The sequence below is a fragment of the Ambystoma mexicanum genome, chromosome 12, assembly GCF_040938575.1.
Source record: "Ambystoma mexicanum isolate Mex_15411 chromosome 12, UKY_AmexF1_1, whole genome shotgun sequence".
NCBI lineage: Eukaryota > Metazoa > Chordata > Amphibia > Caudata > Ambystomatidae > Ambystoma > Ambystoma mexicanum.
The window spans coordinates 1,063,200,842-1,063,217,059 of NC_090936.1; the positions used below are offsets into that span (position 1 = coordinate 1,063,200,842).

A 16,218-nucleotide genomic window follows, 5' to 3' on the forward strand; every position below is an offset into this window, starting at 1 on the left:
TATCTATTTCAGGTAATGCAGCACTTTAGGTTTGGCCTTTCTCTCGATGCGTCCAAATGCTGTATTCTGGGCTCACGGCTAGAGTCTGCACCAACAATACACTATCTGCCCCATTTCCATTAGGAAGGGGCATATGGCAGGGATGCCCTCTGTGAGAAACCAAAAGGTATCTCGCCTGCTAGTCCCCGGGGATCTGTCATCCAGGTGACCAGGACACGGCCATCGCTTTTGGATCCAGTTTCTGGGGCTGGACCAGTGCGGGAGGATCACATGGATGAGGGGTCCTTGCGGAGTGGCAGTGGGACATCGGAGGGTTAGACGCGGTATCAAGGCGCGTGTAGGAGCGATTGCCGCTGTGGTACTGTCCTTGACTCCTACAACGAAGCAGCATTAGAAAAGATAGCACAGCCGGTGAGTTGGAGAGACTGATGCCAAACCAGCTTGTGTTTTGAACCAAGGTTGCAAGCTGCCACATTGTACAAAGCGAACAGTGTGTGAGGTGTTTGCAAAGAGCGACACAGATATAAGTGGAAACAAAAAGTAGCAGTTGAACTTCATAATTGAACTTTGGGATGCCAAGCAAAGATACCATACATGGTGGTCTGGCGCCACGTGGGTGCTCATTCTAAAGTCTATTAGGTATCCAACTGATGCTGAGTGTGAGAAAAAGGAATATTGAGATCGAAGTGGTCATGCTAAAGCCTGTGCACATTCGAAAGTCTTCGATAGTTTGAAGTATATCACAATTGGTCCGAGCCTGGCTAAGCGAGTGAAAGAAAGGGATCTGAGCCCGGTTGTGGGGGATCCGTGATGGACCGTACCAGAGAATCTAAACATAGTTTGAAAGGTATATGAGCCCGACTGAAGGGGATCCAATGTGGAATCCAGGGTGACACCAAAATGTAATACTGGAAAAGGAAAAGAAGTTTACGTGTTTTGTTATACCAGACCCTCTGAGTCAAGAGACTTGCAATACGTAAAGCGGCTTGGACACAGAAGGTCTTGAACTGTGAAAATGGACCTGTATCCTCGTGCCGCAGTAGCCAGAGTGTGCGCTTTGCTCGAGTGAACCTTCTTGTCCCTTGCTGAAAATGTGGGGAAGGGAGGCCAACAGCCAGAACATCTTGATTTATCTTTTTGTGAACACTTGTTTCTTTTTTTTATGAACATCACCCTACGTTATTTGTAAATTAGTAGTACGGATTGGCAATAGGTTTTTTAGTATAGGCCCTTTTTAATTTGACAAGACTCCACTAGGACTGCATTATTATTATTATTATTATTATTATTATTTGATCGTAGCTTGCTCCAGTCTGTAGATTTAGGTTTAGATAGGCGTTTATCTCACCGTTGTGAAACTTCAATAAACACCCTTGAACTGTGGTCACTTGTGTCCGTCTTACTGTTGATGCCATGCCTTCCTTACACCGCTCTCCCACTATTGTTTGCACTTACGCTTGAGCCATAGCGGCGTTAATTAAAGTTTCTCATGGGCACAGGGGGATCAGAATGACCGGCCCACCCCAGGTGATCTTGTTGTACGTTGATGATGCGTTGCTGTACCTTCGAGATCCCATACAAAATCTTGGGCCTGTTTTGAATACTGTTACTGAATGTACCCAGTACTCTGGTTATCAGGTTAATGCTACTAAATCTGAGCTGGCCTCCACCCCCTCACACCCTCCACAGTGCGACCTGTGGAACTCTATGGATTCCGATGTGTAGTGCATGTCTGTCTCAGAAATAAAGATTACAACTTTCGTGGCACACCATTTTGTCTCCCTTATTTGGCAGGAGCACCTTTCCTTTAGATGTCATTCTCTCTCCTGCCCCCCCACCCTACCCCGTCAAGATTTTCATCAAGTTACTCCACTGGTCGGAAGCATCCATGTTTTGTTAGTAAAAACAGGCAAAAAAATACACCTAACAAAAAATAGGCAACAAACATATAGAAGAAGCCTGTCATCCACATAGCTCCACGGTTATGTTTGCATCGGTGGTACCAGCACTGGTATCGATGGAAGGAGTGAGCTCTGACGTTATCATTGTCTGGCCTGAAGAGGAATTTTACAGTAAAAATTATCCTTTAATTTGTTTGAATTATTAGGTGCTAGTATGGATTACAAAATGATAGCTGTTTCAGAGTTCAAATGAAATGTTATTTGCCAAAACCACCCCCATTGGGAATGGCAGTAACTTTTTTTACTCTCTCTAAAAAAAATGTTACTCCTGATTCCATAACAAGCTTTGGCAATGCCAACAGTTTTGTGTAGACACTGTAAAGGCATTTGCCAGGCACAGCCGTAGTGGTATTAACTGTTGATCGATGGTAGCAGCTGCAAAATGGTGGAAGTACCTGTTAATGTTATAGGACATTTGTACTGCACACTATCACCACCGGAGTGCTCCCCTGGTGCTCTGGCGGCTCTGAAAGAGGAAGGGAGGGGGTGGTTAGTGGGAGGAAGCTGGAAAAGTGCAAGAGAGCAGTGATGTGCTGTTGGCGGCCTCTCCGTTGGCTGGGCCTGGGGTGTTTGCGGCCGGTAGTCGTCGTGTACTGTTGTGCGAGTCTGTGTGTTTTTGTTTTGTTGCGATGTAATGAAGTTTGTGTTGTTTGTTGTGCTGTAGGTTTGTGGTTGTGTTTGGTTTGGAGTTTGAGAGGTGTGTGCAGAGGGGGAAATTGTTAGTGCAATTGGTTAGTTGGCATCTCTATCCTCTCATATAATAGATTGCATACCTACTACTTGTACACAATACAAAACTGTTGGCTTTGCCAATGTTTTTTTGAACAGGGCTTATGTAAAGAACACGCATAGTGCTTATAAATCGAGTGGCTGAAGGCAGACCTGGGTAAGACATTTTTATTACACCAGTTGTACGCTTACAGTTGCCATTAAGTCATGAACTCTCACAAGACTGCTTTAAAAAGACACTGGCAGGCACTTTCAGCACAAGGCTTGATAAAGGTAGCTCAAACTAGCATCCCAGGAGGATGTGTATTAGGCGGGAAGTGGGTGGGAATGGCTAATGGGATTAGCATGGACATGGACAGTCAATGGTTGTGTAAATAACCAAACAAGGTTTGTGTCCCTCCGGAAATGCCGTTTCTTTACTTTTAGTCAATATTTGGCGCTTTATATGGGCAAAACGAAAAATATAATACTCACAATTTTAGAGCCCTTGCTGCCTCGGTGTTACAGGTGTTACATGGCAAGAGGTCTTCATTTAACAGAAAACCTTGGATGTAGGCTGGCATGCCTTTTACTTATATCGTTGTGTAACACAAGTCTGTCAGTGTGTCCACATGCACGAAAACATGCTGCAAAAGAGCAATGCTTGCAGTCTATTTACATTTAGTATACATAATACAAAAGAAATCCGTGTGTATACCTGCGCACACCGTTTCCTACAAATCCGTAGTGTGCAATCTGCAGCCATATGCACATGGTAGAAATAATGCAGTGTTTACCGTCCACCCGTGTTTCTAGCGTTACAGGGACGGTCCCTATATAGAGCACAGATCTCGCGTTGGAACAGGCCAATGCCGTTTTCCCCTTGGTGGGCAGCCTGACGTAAGCAGATTAGCTTCCATATTGCCCATAAAGCTGCTTAGCTCTTAAGTATGTAGGTTGCTGCTTAATTCGGACGTTGAGCCTTCTGCAGGAGGGAACGATAAGGCGGGACAGAGATGGACCCCATAAACGCGCCCCAAAACTGGACTTTGTGCTTCTAGAGTGGCAGTGTCTCACGCTTCTCGGCCACTCGCTTCATTACAGGAGCCGATTGGGTTGTTGGATACCCTGAAGAGTTGATGGGGGGAGCAATATACCATTAAGTGTTGTGAAAACTGAAGTCGGCTTTGTTCTTGGAACAGCCCAGGTGGAACGTTTCTTTCATAACTTGAAGGAACCTGTGGGGTCTGGGGCTCTTTGTAGTCTCCGGCATGAAACCTGACCGACAAAACGTAACGAAAAATCAAGACATTTTAATGCAAGCCGGCGTTTGTGGACTCCTGAAGAAAATATGCAGTGAGTATTCGCGAGCATGCAGTGGTGGTGCTTTGTGTCTTTCCTTTTGAACCCTTGTCTGTGGCCTGCAATCGAGGCCGGCACTAGGATTTGCAGGGCCTTGAGCCGCAAAAGATGTGTGGTGGAGGGGTGGGTGGGGCTAATTTGCATAAATAGGGGCTTCATTGATATCACAGAATGAGTCTTTAGTACGCAAAGGTATCATTGAAAGTTAAATTAAAAACGTGTTGCCATGCATAACGTAGTAGACAAATACACTTTGACATCCAGTATATGAATTGTCAATGTGGCAATATCAGGAGCGAGGCATTTTATTTTTGAAGTAGCAGACGGCTGAATACCTTGTACAGACTTGTAATTTTGGCAGGTCAGGCATAGTGTGATAAAGGTTGTGGGAGCACTCACTTTGGTTAAGTTTCGAAGGCCGGATTTGAGAGCAGCCTGCAATTCAAGAACTTGAACGCATCTATTCCTAGATGTAATTGATAGAAATACTGTTTGCAAAAGGTCTTTTGAAACTTTGGTTTAAAAACACTGAGGGTCATTACAAGGTTGGAGGTAGCCATGGTGCTAATAGCACCATGGCTACCCCCTTATCACATACCGGGTCTAGGTTCCTCGAATGAGGAATTACCGGGCCATTCCAACCTTGGAGGACCCAGTAATTCCTCATTCAAGGAACCCGGACCCGTTACCTCCCCATTCCCATTTGAGCCCCCATAGGGCTCAAATGGGAATGGGGAGCATGCTAATAACGGACCCGTTAACGGGCCCATTATTAGCATGCTGGTCCTTTAGTGACTCCCACTAAGGGCGCCTGGTAAAACCAGCTGCCCTTAGTGGGACCCGCTAAAGGACCTTGTAATGCGGCGGTAAGGGCTTAACGGCACCAGCACCATTACCGGCGCCGTTAACCCCTTACCACCAAGGTCATAATGACCCCCCAATATCTGTGGAAGGCATTGCAAAAATATGGTGATTGTCTTTTCCTAACTGAAACTAACTGCTGTTTTTGCAGAAGTTTCACACATTTTTTTTAGTTGTGTGTATATTTGAGCATATTGTTTAAATTGGCAACATGCTTTTATTTCAGAGGTTACAGATAAGGATTTGGAAAATACCCTAGTCAAATGTTGAAACTTCCCACCTAAGATTGGTCAGCAACAAGTAACTAATCTATCATATGCAGATGACACGATTGTCCAGCATCACACCCCGTAGGACTACAGCATAGCTTGACAGCATTGAACGAGCACTCAAAAATCAATTAACTTTAAATATATTTTAATGAAACCAAAATAATGGTCAATAATAGCAAAAAGTCTAAATAAAAAAAAATGTAAATGACAGATTGAAGGCAAAAAAAATACGGATTCTTTTGACTGTCAAAAAAAAGCAAAATAGCTGCATTTATCCAGTGCTGCTCACTACAAAATTAGAGGGTAGATTCATTAATGTACCCTCTGAGCCTTGATTGGAGGTGGTGATCAGGCCAAAACTGTTTGCCGGGTCAGGTATAGAAAAGCAGGGGATCCTATAGCAGATCCTATAGCAAAAACTTGCAAAGGTAACTGAGAAGGTTGGGAGACTGTTACTGAGATGTTATAAGATTAGACCTTTCTGTAAATCCTGTCTTCTTTCCTATTCCTGCAGCAACATGTGCTGTAAAATGTGGTGTTTTGACATGGGGATGAGAACGGCTCCCGCACTTCACTCAGTGTGCAAACTTTTGCCCTCATAGCGAAAATCAAAAGCTGACACAGAAGAATATACGCACAGTAAGTGAACATAATCTTTCACTTTAAGATAACATTTAGTTCAATTGACCTCTCCTCCTAGAAGAAAGTGCACCAGATAAGAGTATTGACCTTTCAAAAAAAGTAATCCAAAACAGAAAATAACCTGGGAGGGGAACATTTTCATTAAATACGCTGGCCAAGTATAAAGGGTGCTCACCTTTTGAACCCAGCAATATATAGTGAAATATTCCCTAGAAAACAAAATCGCAATACGAGCATGTGCTTTGATGATTATTTTATGCATCTTGTGGGCTAGCGTCTGTACTGGAAACATGACAACCTGGGTGAAATCCTGTTAGGTAAATGCTTGAGCAAGCTTGCCGAACTCAAAAACACCCAAGCGGATTGCATCAGCCCTCTGAATAAAATGACGCTGTCCACCCATATGTATCCTTCGCTTGTGCCCTGAAAACCAGCACATGGCCACAATCGAGGAAAAATAACTGCACCAATCTCCAGGATGGCAACCTCTCTTGCCATATCCTGGGCAAATATTCAGGACTCGCCTGCCCTCTCATCATTACCCCTCCTCAACTCCAAGTCTGGCTTTTAACAATACTCTGCTTTCTAACGATGACTTCCAAATGCACATACCATAGTAAGGTATGCACTCAACTATATAAATGATTACAGAAATATGTTAAGCAAAAAGTGTACAATTATGGCATTATTCCCTTATCTTGACTGGGAGACTACAAATGCCAGAATGCAATTCAGCAAAAGACAAAACAATGTCCTTTTGTATTTTTAAGATGTGTAACAACATATAATGTGTGAAAAGGTTACCTGTTTGTGTTTCATTGATTGAGAAATGCAGGGTTCATATATGATGTGATGAAATATCACATTCTACCAAAAAATAAACTTTTCGGTGCACTAAATATGAACATCTGAAAATAATGTAGCTAATTTAAAGCTTTTGTGATATTGTAATTGATCTGGAGAAGAGTGTAGATTTAGGCCACTGACTGGTGCTTTGTGTTCAGAAGGAAAATGCCTATTTGCATTTCTTAACACACAAAAGTTAAGGACATCTACCCCAAAACAATGGTCTCTTAAATGGGCCATCATTTGTAAATCACCCCCACTGTGGCCTACCCAGCCTGCAAAGTGTTAACCATTAATTAAAGAGCCTGCAGCATCTGATGGGCCACTGGGAACTGGTATGTCTCTAAAGAGCCACAGAAGATTGGGAGGAGACACCATGGCCTCAAGCAAGCTTCGTACATGGAAGCTGCACAGAGGTTGGAGGCATTGCTAGGGGTGGGCCGAGGGGGCTATAGCCCGGGTCTTTTTTTGTTGTAACCCCAGATAGAAGCTCAGGAGCTACAACCAAAAGGCTAGCTAGCCATAAGTCCCGACAATTGGCATATCCTGGGATCTTTTCCAGATCTAGCAACACCCCTGACAGCAGTTGAGACGGACACTGATGCCTCACAGGGGCCTTCTGACATCGGGGCCATGGGCCACTACACAGACTGCCGGCTCTGCCTGAAGTCATTTATATAGTAACTTTTACTTTTAATACAGAGCTCAAATAGTTGTGGAAGTCAATAGATGTGCTCCTTTTGAATGATAGGCCGGGTAGACTGTGCAGGTTTTGTGACGTTTAAGACATCTGTTGAAAAGGCGTCCCTCCTGACCTTCGGCTGCCTATAGGGAAAAAAAAGTACCACCCCCCAACTTTTTACGAACAGTCGGAAGAACCGGACCTTTAGAACTGCATTTTAAATCCTCTGTGAACTAGTTTGAAAGTAAACCCTGGAAAACAAGATACAACGGCCACTAAACATCTTGTTTGCATCACTAGATCATGTGCATTTCAAAGCATTTCAAGCCACATGCCTACATTTCTGAAAGGGGCTTCTGAAAGGGGGTACTTGGCCCACTAAGCTGTCCTATTGGCTGCTGCTACATGGTGCCCACCCAAAGAACAAAACGGGCCCCATTGTGTGGTTTCCCCTTTTGTGAAGTTGAGTGCAAATGTGTTTAGATATGCATCTCCATGTATTTGATTTTGGAGTGGAGGAGAGGGGCATGCAGCCTCCATCCATACACGAGTGGGTCAGTATAAAGTGCCGAGTGCTAGGACTAGGGGCCTGTCCAATATCTCCTGTGTGGGGACTTCAACACAACCTGGCCGGCTCGCTGCTTGGGCACGAATGCATAGCTTTCCTGTCACCCCCACGCCCCTAATATAACGGCTACAACCAAAATTCCCCGGCTACTGGGACATTTGAATCCCTCATTTCAGTTCCTCTCCATTGAACCTTGGAGTTGGACCCACGTCGCAGTTTTGGAATTCTGTCGTTAAGGTAATATCATGGATTTTCCTTCATGTTTAACGGGACATTTTTAAATTCCATTTGTACGGATCAAGTAAATGGAAACAGTCTTTAAATATTATTGTTCTGCGCCAATGTCGGTGTTTTATCCCTGCTGTTCAGGCCAGGATTAGCTTTGGTCCAGCATTGGATGTTTTACCCTCGAGATCCTATTTACTTGCGTGCTGGGTGATTATTGGAAGGCAGCAGTGAGTTCAATGCTTCTTTGGCATTTTATTAGCATGCAATGTAAAATTAATTGCTTCTCGGCGTCACACGTTCATCGGATGTGTGTAAGTTCTCTGGGGTTTCCAAATTGATAAGCTTGAGATGCTGAAGGCACTAGAGAAGTCCAACCATGTTACGCTTGTCCTAAAGTAACTGCAGTCTTGGGTGCCAGAATAATGTTTAAAGTTGCTTGTCGGGCCCATGCAAATAACTCCCCTAGTTATTTTGACATCAAAGTTTGAAGATTTCATGGGCCTCTGGAGAGGGGAGATGTACTTTGCTTAGAGGTTCCCAAGTTTCACCGTTCATATACTCTGAATCATTCCTTCTCTGGATCTGCCGCTTTCTGCTGGAACACTATTCCTTCTTTCCTCTGCCAAGTTGTAGACCTTTTTTAGACTTTGCAAACATTTCAAAATTTGGTTTTGGAGAGGAAGTATTTACTTTTCTAGACACTGTTTTTCTTTTCCTTTGTTTTGTGATTGTGTACTTTTTTATTTCTTTAGTTAATTTGAAGGCTTTCATTATTTTATTTATTATTTCTCTTTTATTGCATCTTATGATTTATTTTTAAGTTTACATTTGTATGTTTTTGCAGCACTCTGATCCACATCGAAGCCCTGTTTATGTGAGAATTTGGCAAATATGTAATGGAAGCCAATCCAAAGGCAGTGCCCAAACAAAAAATATCTACTGCCTTGATCTGCATTTTTATGGGTATCTTTAAAATTGAATACGCTGACCTTTCTTGGCAATCTGGATGGCATTCATGAATTTTATGCGTCTGTGCCATGAAAGCATATAGTCAGGATTTTAATGTAAATTAAGGTAAATATCTGAAGGGCTCACTAATCTGGTATAGCATAGATTTCATTCCGCATAATCGATCAAGTAATTTGCCCCAGCAATATTTGATTAAGTACAATATGGGTAGAAGCCTACCACCAGCCCCACTGGCCTGCCTCTCGCACAATTTACTACCCTCGATACTTAAGGCTCGTCCATCCGGTCTTCGCGTGTTGTGAATTGTTGCTCGACTAGTCGGTAAGCACCTCTTACCAGATCACCTCACATTTCTCTTCAACTCTGGCATATTTATTTAATGGGAGTATTCTGTTTTTTTTAATATGCCCTTAACCGCAGCCACTTCAAGTGGGCTTACGTAAAATCATCATTTATTATCTTATGAAAACTCTGCAACAAATGTAATAAGCCTTTCGAATGGATTGTGTCCACCCACGTATTACTCATTTTATGATAAATCGTTATCTCCAGCTTCGCTGCTTCGGCAAACAAATGTATCAGCAGAGGGTGCTGTGCTCGAGGTCGTTGCGTCCATTGTCCCTCGACGGACTCTGTACTCTGTCGACGTCACCGATGGTATAAACAGCTCGAGCCGCGCCCGTTGCTTCAGTTCTGTTTTTCCGATCGCTTCACTATCGAGAACGGCGCGCTTGAGATTTCTGTGAAGAAAATGTCGTCTTCTTCGACTCCTTCGACACCCAAGACTGGGTTCAAGAAGTGCATAGATTGTGGTTCGAAAATGTCGATCACGGATCCCCACCTAGTTTGTCTCGGTTCCAGTCACCGGACCGACGACTGTGGTTCCTGCCAATCCATGACCGAGAAAACTCTTTGTGAGAGGAGCGGTAAATTGTCGGTGGGGAGGGAAGTCTCTAAGAAGGCTACGTCCAAAAAACATAAGAAAGCGACTGATTCGAAGGAATCGGATCGCCATAGGCATTCAAAGAGATCTCGATCCAGGAGTAGAAAGAGACGCTCTTCTTCCTCGTCCAAAAAAATGAAGAGGAGACATAGATAATCATCTTCTGAGTCGACCGAAGAAATTCGATGTCCGACAAAATCGGATTCTCCCAGAAAATGGGAAGAATTTTGTAAAAAGACGATGGAGGTATTCGAGAATGTGGCCCGACCCCCCCTCGAATGAACCTCGGAAGAGCCATACCCCTAAGGTCGCACCATTGGACAACAAAGGGAAGTCTAAGACTACATTGGTAAAAACTGGTAGTGTCGAGGATACTCGAAAAACTCGAGTCGAGGACTCTTCGAGAGTCGAGCACCTCTCCGGTGCCATATAAAAATCATAAATCGTCGAAGGCTTCGACGACTTCATCGACGTCGACCGTTTCGGCATCGAAACCAAAAATAACCTTGACGCCTGTATCGAAGTCATCGAAGATTCCTTCGACATCTTCGAAGGATTTTTCCATTCCTTCGACGCGTATGGTACAGGAAGAAAAAAGATTTACTCCGTTGCCCAGGTCAGACTTTAAGTCCATGTCCTCAATTTATGAGGAATCTGGCTCGGAGGAAGAGGAAGTCACTCCCTTTGGAGTTTCATATGGCACAAAACAAGTTCCTGAGGAACTCATTGATCAAGAGTCCAAAATGTGAGACCTGAGTGACACTCTACATTCTGCCAGTGGAAGTGACACCTCCCCAGAATTAGTTTGCCAGACCTGATCCTGCTGAACATGCAGACTCAGGGTACAGGAGTCTTATGACCAGAGTAATTGAGTATATGGGTTGGGGTAACACTTCACCCGTTTTTGAAAAAGATGACATGACAGATATAATTGTCAGAGGTCCTCGAAGATCCAGTTCTCCCCTTTCACAGGGCTTTTCAGAGGAGGGTGGAGAAGAACTGGGAAAAACCTGAGAGCATTGCTGCTGCAGATAGTAATTTCCCCAAGAAATGCAGACCAGCTGGTACGGATCCTGAATACTTAAACAGGCATCCGACTCCAGAAAGTCTAGTTATTCAGGCAGCATCCACATCAAAGCAAACTGCATATCCCACTATCCCCCCAGATAGAGAGGATAAAAATGTTGATGCCCGGGCATGTAAAGTTTTCACTTCAGGCAGTATGGCCCTTAAATTGACAAATGTCACCTGTACCCTGGCCAGGTTTTCCCATACCCTGTGGGACTGTATTTCGGCGGCGGCTGAGCATATTCCGGAAGGCGAGGAAAGGGAAGGCTTCCTGAATATAGTCAAAGACAGGAATGAGGCAATGGGGGGAATGTCTCCAGTCTGGACTGGATACTGCTTATAGTATCAGCAGATCCATGGCTGCAAGCATTGTGCTACGCAGATTTGCGTGGTTGAGGAAGTCGGTGGTTTGCACCAGATGTGCAAGCCAGACTCCTCAGCATGCCCTTTGATGGCTCGAGGCTGTTTGGCAGTAAGGCTGATGAAAGCCTAGAAAAACCTCAGACCTCGAAAGCGGCAGCTAAATCGCTTAGTGCCTCCATGCGCCAGCCTCTAAAACCCTATTCCGGCTCATCTTCCTGGAGGGGTCGTTCTTTTCGTTACTACTCCTCATTTGGTAGAGGAAGCGGAAGAGGAAGAGGTGCAAAATCAGCCTCGGGAGCGGCATCTGTACCCTCAGCCACTCCTGCAGCCGCCTCCAAATCCCTCTGAGTCCTTGTTGCACAAAACACCAGTGGGAGGCACTATCTCTCGGCATCTGCAGGAATGGCAGGGCATTACCTCAGATGCTTGGGCACTGGAAACAGTAGCTCAAGTTTACTGTCTCCCCTTCCAAAAAAGGCCTCAGAATCATCCACCGGGAGCCAACTCCGTAAAAACTCCAGACCCGCTCCTGTTGCAGGAAATTGTAACCCTGCTAGAGAAAGGTGCCATAGAACAGGTACCTGTAGCGGAGAGGAACAGGGGTTGATACTCCCCATATTTTCTCATCCCGAAAAAGGACAGAGGACTGAGACCCATCTTGGACTTAAGAAACTTGAACAAGTTCCTCAGGAAGGACAAGTTCAAGATGATCACTCTTTCTCAGATCCTTCATGCTCTCCAACTCCAAGATTGGTTGGTATCATTGGACCTTCAGGATGCTTACTTTCATGTGCCAATCCATCCAAAGCACAGAGTACCTGAGGTTCGCGATTGACAACTCTCATTATCAGTTTCGGGTTCTGCCATTCGGGTTGATCTCCGCCCCGAGGGTTTTCACCAAACTGTTGGCAGTTGTGGCAGTGAGTCTCGAGAGAGGGGCTATTCACATCTACCCCTACCTGGACGACTGGTTGATCAGAGCAAGTTCTCCAAAACAAGCTCAGGAACATCTTTTGATCACTTGCCACTTCCTCCACAAATTGGGCTTCTGCCTCAATTTCAAGAAGTCCCATATGATACCATCCCAAAAGCTCCAATTTATCGGAGCAGTCTTGGATACTTCCTCGCCTCGTGAAGTGCGAGCTCTCCACATCCAGCAGATGGTGACGAAGTTCCAGAATGCCCAACTTCTACCGGCCTTCGATTTTCTCGGCCTCATGGCATCCTGCATTTTCCTAGTAAAAGAGCTGAGAATGAGATCCCTTCAATGGGCACGCAGAACTCAGTGGTCCCAGTTCTCAGGGAATATGTCGGATTTTCTGCAAGTCCCGAGTGCAGTTGCTCAGGATCTTCTATGGTGGGCTTGCAACAACAACATTCTCAAGGGAGAATCTATTTGGCAACAATGGCCGGAGATAACAGTAGTGACGGACGCCTCACTCACGGGGGGGGGAGCACACCCCAACGATCTGACAATCAGCGGTCGTTGGTCGCCATCGGAGTCCAAACTTTACATCAACCTTTTGGAGCTGAGGGCAATCAGACTAGCGCTGAAGGCCTTTCTGCCCTCTGTACAGGGAAAGAATGTCCTGATAATGACGGACAACACAGTGGCCATGTACTACCTCAACAAGAGAGGAGGAGTAGGGTCACTACCACTGTGCAGAGAGGCAATGCAGCTATGTTCTGGGCAATACGAGAAGGAATCTCTCTATCGGCAATTCACCTAGATGGAGAGAAGAACACGGCGGCAGACGCTCTGAGCAGGCAGAGCACGGTCTCTCACAAGTGTGAGCTGGCTCAGGAAGTCCTTCTGGAGATCTTCGCCCTTTGGGGAACCCCTCAAGTGGATCTGTTTGCCACCGCGATCAACAGGAAGTGCGATCAGTACTGCCCAAGGGAATTTCCTCAAAGAGGAGCTCTGGGAGACGCATTCGTAGTGGAGTGGAAGTTTCCACTGCTGTACGCGTTTCCCCCAGTCCCCGTGATTCCTCAAGTAATCAGGCAGTTGAGAAAGTTCAGGAAAACCATGATCCTAATTGCTCCAGATTGGGCCAGGAGGACGTGGTACCCGGACCTTCTAGAGATGTCCATCTGCTCTCCAATACGTCTTCCACAAAGAGAGGATCTTCTCTCGCAAGAGGAAGGTCGGGTTCTCCATCCAGAGGTCAAGACACTCAACCTTCACGCATGCTTTCTGAGAGGTTGAGATACAAGGATTGGGATCTTCCGGATGACGTAATGGAAGTCTTGCTTTCGGCCAGAAGGCCAGCAACAAAATCTTTGTACCGATGTCGCTGGAACAGGTTTAGTAACTGGTGCAAAGATAAGGATGTGGACCCTTTTCAATGTGGCACCCCAGTAGTGCTCTCTTTTCTATTACATCTAGCCAACTTGGGGCTCCAGATAGGAACAATAAAAGGATACCTTGCTGCGCTGTCCGTTTTCAAGCGCACCTCTGAAGAGGTTTCGTATTTCAAAATACCATTAATCATTCAATTCTTAAAAGGGCTTACTAACGTATACCCTCCAGTACCTTTTCATGTCCCAACTTGGGATTTAAATTTAGTACTAACATTTTTGACTTGCATACCTTTTGAGCCTCTGCACTCCTGTCCATTGAGGCTTCTAACACTAAAAACTGTCCTTCTTGTGGCCCCATCATCAGCCCGCAGGGTTAGTGAACTTCAGGCTCTCTCATGCAAACCACCATATACTGTTCTTTTATAAGGATAAGGTAGGCCTTAAGGTTAAAACTTCCTTTTTACCAAAGGTAGTTTCGGACTTCCATTTGTCACAAAAAATAATACTACCAACATTTTATCCTCCTCATTTGGGCAAGGAAGAGGAGAGACTGCATAGACTAGATCCCAAGAGGGCTCTTAGTTTTTACATCTCAAGGATGTCTAAATTACGACAAGATGACCAACTGTTTGTGGGTTATACTGGTCATAAACTGTGCTTATCAGTAACAAAACAGACCATATCCTGCTGGATCATTTTGGCCATAATTGAATGATACAGAATGGCGGGAAAAGACCCACCAGATGGGCTTCGAGCCCATTCTACAAGGGGAATGGCTACTTCTACGGCTCTAAAGAGGGGAGTTCCGGCAGCAGATATTTGTTCAGCTGCAACTTGGAAAACAATGCATACTTTTATCAAGCAATACTGCTTGGATACTGCCTCCTCCAATGAGGGGTTATTTGCCAAGGCAGTTCTGCATTCTGTCCATGAAAACTGTAATTGGTACTCCCACCGCCAAAATTACCACTGCTATGGGAGTCTATCATAAGATGAGGAATAAGTGGGAGGACACAATCCATTCGAAGAACAAGTTACTTACCAACTGTAACGTTCTTTCGACTCAATGTTCCTCCCACGTATTCCTCATCGACCCTCCCATCCGCAGTACAGTTTACGTTTTCTTACCCTTTCCTCTCACAAAGAATGTATCTATCATGGGGCACGCCTGGGTGTTCCTCCTATATGTTCATCGAAAAAACAGAACTGAAGCAACGGGCGCGGCTCGAGCTATTTATACCATCGGTGATGTCGACCGAGTACTGAGTCCGTCGAGGGACAATCAACGCCACGACCTCGAGCACAGCATCCTCTGGCGAGAATTATTTTTTTCCGAAGCAGCGGAGCTGGAGATAACGATTTATCATAAGATGAGGAATACGTGGGAGGAACATCCAGTCGAAAGAACGTTACAGTTGGTAAGTAACTTGTTCTTCTGAGCAAAGGGTAAGCAAGCTTTATGATGCCTTGAGAATCAGTGGACTTGAGCTCCATGCCAGCTGACATTTCACTCAGTCTACCATATCCAAAGTGTGCACATTCTACCCCAGTGTCTGCCTCGTGTGCTATGCCTCTTGTATGTCGTTTTATTAGGCACTGATTTGCAGAATGTTCCTGGCCATGATTACGAGTTAGGTCCTCTGCTAATTAGTTGCACTTTTTCTTGCAGGATGAAAGAATGGTGGATCCAGGTTGGGCTTTTGACGGTGCCCCTAATTGCCGTGTATCTGCACATCCCCACTCCTAACTTGTCGCCCACTCTTTATACTTGGAGGTCATCTGGGACCTTCTTCACTTTCAAAGATCAGCATATTTTCTATCAAGGTAAGGGGAATGAACCAAGATAATGTCAGATTCTGCTAAAAATGGACACTTTCATGAGTTTTCTTTTCATTTTCTCGTTTTTCTATATGTTCTCTTTTGTTCTTATTACTGAACCACATTGAGTTTTGTTATTAATTCACATAATACTTTATGAACAGTGATATTGATATTTCACCCACTATCACACTCTTCACAAAGGGCTTGTTGTAGTAAACTGGGTGATGTCAAATTGCTCAGTGTGTTTGCTGTTTGTCACCTGGTGACACTCCTAGACCACACGCCGTATTAGTCGCCAGAATATTGATGAGTGATCAGTGAAGTTGTTGGCACAGGGGATACTTTGTTCTTAATTGCTGTGGAGTCAGGGGCTACCAATTGGAGTTGGAAAACATTGAAACTGATGAGTTGTGTTAGTGTTCTCACAAGTAGGTATATAGACGGACTGTAAACAAGTATGCCAATGAATAAAGGTATACCGAGTGGCACAGTTTAGAGTGATGATCAGCCACCCGTTGCACATCAATTAATTGCACTACTGAGGTTTCGGTGCCCATCATTGGGGAAGGGTTTGAGTCACAGAAGAGACTCACTGTCATGCCATATCAGAGGTGAGTTTG

The 16,218-nt window shown here is 44.8% G+C and overlaps 1 protein-coding gene across 5 annotated transcripts in view; it reads left to right on the plus strand.

The window, feature by feature from the left end:
• MEST (mesoderm specific transcript) overlaps positions 1-16,218 on the plus strand; it is a 272,991-nt gene that overhangs the window by 50,867 nt on the left and 205,906 nt on the right. For 2 of the 5 annotated variants that reach the window (XM_069629615.1, XM_069629618.1), the window contains exon 2: positions 15,447-15,601. In XM_069629615.1, the coding sequence (XP_069485716.1) occupies positions 15,448-15,601 (154 nt within the window). In that variant the 5' untranslated portion in view covers position 15,447. Of the gene's footprint in view, positions 1-3,616; positions 4,026-15,446; positions 15,602-16,218 lie in introns of those variants that run through there. The other 3 variants (XM_069629614.1, XM_069629617.1, XM_069629616.1) reach the window with 3 other exon arrangements.